The sequence below is a fragment of the Clinocottus analis genome, unplaced genomic scaffold, assembly GCF_023055335.1.
Source record: "Clinocottus analis isolate CAN_PGR_092001 unplaced genomic scaffold, fCliAna1.0.p SCAF_11, whole genome shotgun sequence".
Classification (NCBI taxonomy): Eukaryota; Metazoa; Chordata; class Actinopteri; order Perciformes; family Cottidae; genus Clinocottus; species Clinocottus analis.
Genome location: NW_027175832.1, coordinates 17,020,402 through 17,024,538, shown reverse-complemented (window position 1 = coordinate 17,024,538; position 4,137 = coordinate 17,020,402). Strand labels below are relative to the sequence as shown.

At 43.7% G+C, this 4,137-nt stretch overlaps 1 protein-coding gene across 1 annotated transcript; it reads left to right on the top strand.

Moving 5' to 3' along the window:
* Positions 1-1,161: 1,161 nt before the first annotated feature.
* Positions 1,162-4,137, top strand: myl13 (myosin, light chain 13). The gene is made up of 5 exons (XM_068604042.1): positions 1,162-1,320; positions 2,683-2,710; positions 3,157-3,306; positions 3,478-3,651; positions 3,753-4,137. The coding sequence occupies exons 1-5, from the start codon at positions 1,207-1,209 to the stop codon at positions 3,857-3,859; spliced, it is 573 nt and encodes a 190-aa protein (XP_068460143.1). The 5' UTR covers positions 1,162-1,206; the 3' UTR covers positions 3,860-4,137.

The window sequence follows — 4,137 nt, the reverse complement described above, 5'->3', positions numbered from 1 at the left end:
TTTAAATGAGCTGACCAATGTTATTCTCACATGCTCAGACTTTCTTCTGGGGATTTGGATTGCACAAACATCGAGTTCATGGCTGCTTGTGAAACCCAGTTTCACACATAAGCAGCTAATGATGCAGACAACACACACACATAAATTGTAGGTGCAAAGCCAGAATCAGGACAGCTGTCCCACATTTCCAAAGCACAAACACTGAACGCTCTATTGCCTCGATTGTCTTTTGAGTGGAGACATCTGTTGCTGCAGGCGTGTGAGATGCATGGTGTGTACACAGTAGCTCTATAGGTGGAGGTTACAGTGTGCACACATGTGATAAATATGCCATTCGAAAGAGGAGGGGTTTTTTAAGGTGGCTTTCGAGTGAACATCTTAAGTCTTTGTTTCATAGCGACGCAAACTTGGAATACTCCACCCCGGCGGACATTCTGTCCACGCAGCTCGTCTTCATTCAAGTGTGAATGGCAGCTTCTCAAAGTGGCACTCAGTGTCACCCTAGATTACTTTCTTAACTTCTGTGTTGTTGGTACTCGGCTTCGAGAGCGGTGTGTTCACGTAACGCCACTCGAAGATCAGACAGTGGCACCGTTCTGTGAATCATATTTGGAGCCAGCGGCTTTTGAGTGTTAAAGCTCTGCAAATCCCTCCGATATGACGAGACAAATGCTCATCATGAACGCTTGTCCTGGCACAGCATGTGCGCAGTGAATGCTACTGTGTTATTGGCTGCAATTTAATATAATAATAATAATCAAAGGAAAATTGCAGCTCCCACTTCCCATCAGACGGCATTGTAGCTTTTGTATTTTAAACAACTTCACCTCCATCTCGCTAAGAACCGTCACACTTCACTGAACACGTTCGACGGTCCAAGATAAGGGACACAAAGGTCTCACTCGTGTAGATGGAAATGGCCTGCTTACAAGGTCACGGGCGTGAGATTTGAACGAAAAAACTTTTCCATTCTCCGTGCGCCGATGATGGACACGCACAACAACAACCTTTGTCTTAAATAGAAGCACAAAGACATGTCCTTTTATAGTCCTCCCCCTATTGTTGGCAGTGTGGTTGGGTATTGTGCTGTAGGCGGGGGTAGAGGACGTGACACCTGTGGACGGCGGATAAAAGGGACTTGACCGCACTGTGCTGGATCCCTCTGCGGCGGCGGTCGTCCGCGTTGTGTCCCGAGAGCTTTTGGCGATGGCCCCAAAGAAGAAAGAAGAGCCGAAACCTGCAGCAGCAGCAGCAGCAACTCCCAAACCCCCAGAGCCTGAGCGGCCTAAGACCCCGGAGTTTGACCCTGCAACAGTGACGGTAAAACAATAGAAAAACAGCAATATTAAGCAATGCGAAGAAACTGTCAACTATTTGAATATGTTGAATGGCCAATGGTTACTCACACTGGAAAAGAAACTTCCAATTATTATTATTTTTTATGGTTATTACAGTAGGATTTCTATTTATTTTAAGATGATTACTAATAAAGAGACAAGGAAAGACTAGGTTTTGTTTTCATTGGAGTTTAAAGAGCACCAGAGACCCCATGTGACCCAAAATTGGCAGTGCAAGCAAACCAGGACTGTACAGCCATTTCAACGGGCTACGGTTATGATGGGAATGTAATAGTTATAATAATTTCCTGTCTTTTTCTTATTTCAAATGTGCATAATAAATTGTGTGATTAAAGAAGCTGTGACTTCTTGTTCGGGGGGGGGGAGGATCAGAGGCCGATACCAGAGTTCATGGAAATATCTTTCGCTGACTTGGCCTCTTTTCAATGGATAAATGTTTTCCTGGTTCAGGGAGCCGCCATGTTACAATGAGGAGGCGCGGTTGAAGCCACAAAATATGATTTTCATTATGTCTGTGAATAGCGGACCACCCGTGCCATTCCTCTGAGGGCGAAGGGATGGAAAAACCGGGAGGAAGAAAAACATAGATAATTACATCCATCACCATCTGTCTTTAAAACTTGCTTAGAATAACATTTTTACAAAGCTTCATGGATGTATTTAGATATCCCTACATCAGACAGAAACTACGGTGAGAGGCCAGAATATACAGTATGGATAGTCTTCATTTGTCATGGGTATTCAGAAAAAGGAATTTATTTTTAGACTCACAGCTGAATTGCCATAGAGATAGTTATTGTATCTGCTATGCAGGACTGGATATAACTATATTACAAAAGACAATATACAATAGAATACACAGTATGACGCAACATCTTTCATATTCCCTTTTTTTTTTAAATCGCGTTGGTGTTAAAAAGCTTCTGTTACACCATGAAAATAAAGTGAATACAACCTCCTTCTTGTTTCTAACAACAATTGGTTGTTAAAATCAGCAGCACATTGATTTATTGAGATGGTTCAGATTGTATTTCAGACTAATAATAAACTGAAATGGGGCTCGACAGTAGCAGACAGGGAGGTTGTCTGACACAAGGGCGCTGATGAGCAATGCACTCTGATCACAACTGTAACTCGATCTGTTGGATTGGCACGGTAAAAAGGCGGAGGCTAGACAAAACGCTTAACAGTTTGTTCTCCGTTCTTTAGTTCGTAATTAATTCCCCCTGCTGTAAATCCCACTCCCCCTCGCCTTGTGAAACTGAACTAAGTCCTGAACGAGCAGCAGGATCTAACCCGCTTTATTTGCTTCATCTCTTTTCAGCTGGAATTCACCCCGGAGCAACTTGAGGGTAAGGTTTGGCCTGTGCGCTGTGTATGAAAGGGTTGTGGCTTGTTGGATCAAGCTGTCCATTAGCGTGTGACAAATGTTCGGCAGCAGCTGACGAGAGGGGATTATTTGAAAGGAAACATGTCCAAGTTGATCCCTTTGAAAAGGAGATGGAGGCTCCTGTAAATCAAGGTAGAGTGTGACACCTGAGGAGTTGACCGTCACCGGCTTTGTCTTTTGCAAATGTTCTACTTTTGCCAAAGTTGCAAGAACAAGCAATGTCACAAGGATGCTTCAAAGTAATGTATAAAAGCACCCTTTTATCTTAGGGATGTTTTCCTACATCATTACTTTGAAGCATCCTCAAGGCCTTTCCTCAAAGATTATGCATGCACTCTTGGATCACAATGAGCTGAATAGAATAACAAGTTGTTGTTTCCTTTGTCTTGTTTTTTTTTTTTCCCACAGACTTCAAAGATTCTTTTCAGCTGTTTGACAGGACACCAAATTGTGAAATGAAAATCACTTATGCCCAGTGCGGCGATCTGATCCGCGCTTTGGGCCAGAACCCTACCATCACGGAAATGATGTATGTTCTTGGAAAGCCCAAGCCTGAAGGTGGGTCGTATCGCCCTGTTGTCGACAGTCACAGTGCTGTTAATACTCCGGTTTCACAGGCAGCGTCCGGGGAAAGCAGAGAAAGGTTCAAATGAAGTGCGGCATTGGTCATGACTGAAGCCTGTACACTTTCTCTTTTCTTTGATAAAACCACTTGTTTCCCCCTCACAGACATGCAGACCAAGATGCTTGACTTTGACCAGTTTCTGCCTTTGCACCAGTACATTTGCAAGACCAAGAACCGTGGGACATATGAGGACTTTGTGGAGGGTCTGAGGGTTTTTGACAAGGAGGGGAACGGCACAGTCATGGGTGCCGAGCTCAGACACGTTCTGGCAACACTGGGTGAGTTTAAAAACAGTTTGACAGCAAACCGATTTCAAGGAACCGTCATTCTGAGGATGCGTAAGCTGACGGTCCTCTTGTTTCCTCCTCATGGGCCGCAGGTGAGAAGTTGAGGGAGGAAGAGGTGGAGCAGCTGATGCAAAACCAGGAGGATGCTAATGGTTGCATAAATTATGAAGCTTTTGTGAAACACATTATGGCATCTTAAAAAGAGTTTAAGAGTATTTCAACCTCATTGCCATTCTGGTATTACATGCAATCAATTCCAGTGGGTAACGAGTTGGTGTCTCCTTCACCGCAGAAGACCTCGAGTATTTCCATGCATCACACATGGACCTATAACTCATCAATATTTCACCTTGTTTTTCCCCCTGTGTCGATGCCATGCCCAGATTGCATCTTATCCCTGTTCATGTTGTCGATCATGCTGAATAAATACATTTTGATGGTGTTCTCTTTTTTAAAGATATAATTCAAAACTGCACC

Excerpts from the sequence above, each read along its gene's own strand:
- myl13 (XM_068604042.1), top strand. The coding sequence starts at position 1,207 with ATGGCCCCAAAGAAGAAAGAAGAGCCGAAACCTGCAGCAGCAGCAGCA. Across the intron at positions 1,321-2,682 it reads TTGACCCTGCAACAGTGACG|CTGGAATTCACCCCGGAGCA; the intron begins GTAAAACAATAG and ends ATCTCTTTTCAG. Across the intron at positions 3,307-3,477 it reads TGGAAAGCCCAAGCCTGAAG|ACATGCAGACCAAGATGCTT; the intron begins GTGGGTCGTATC and ends TCCCCCTCACAG.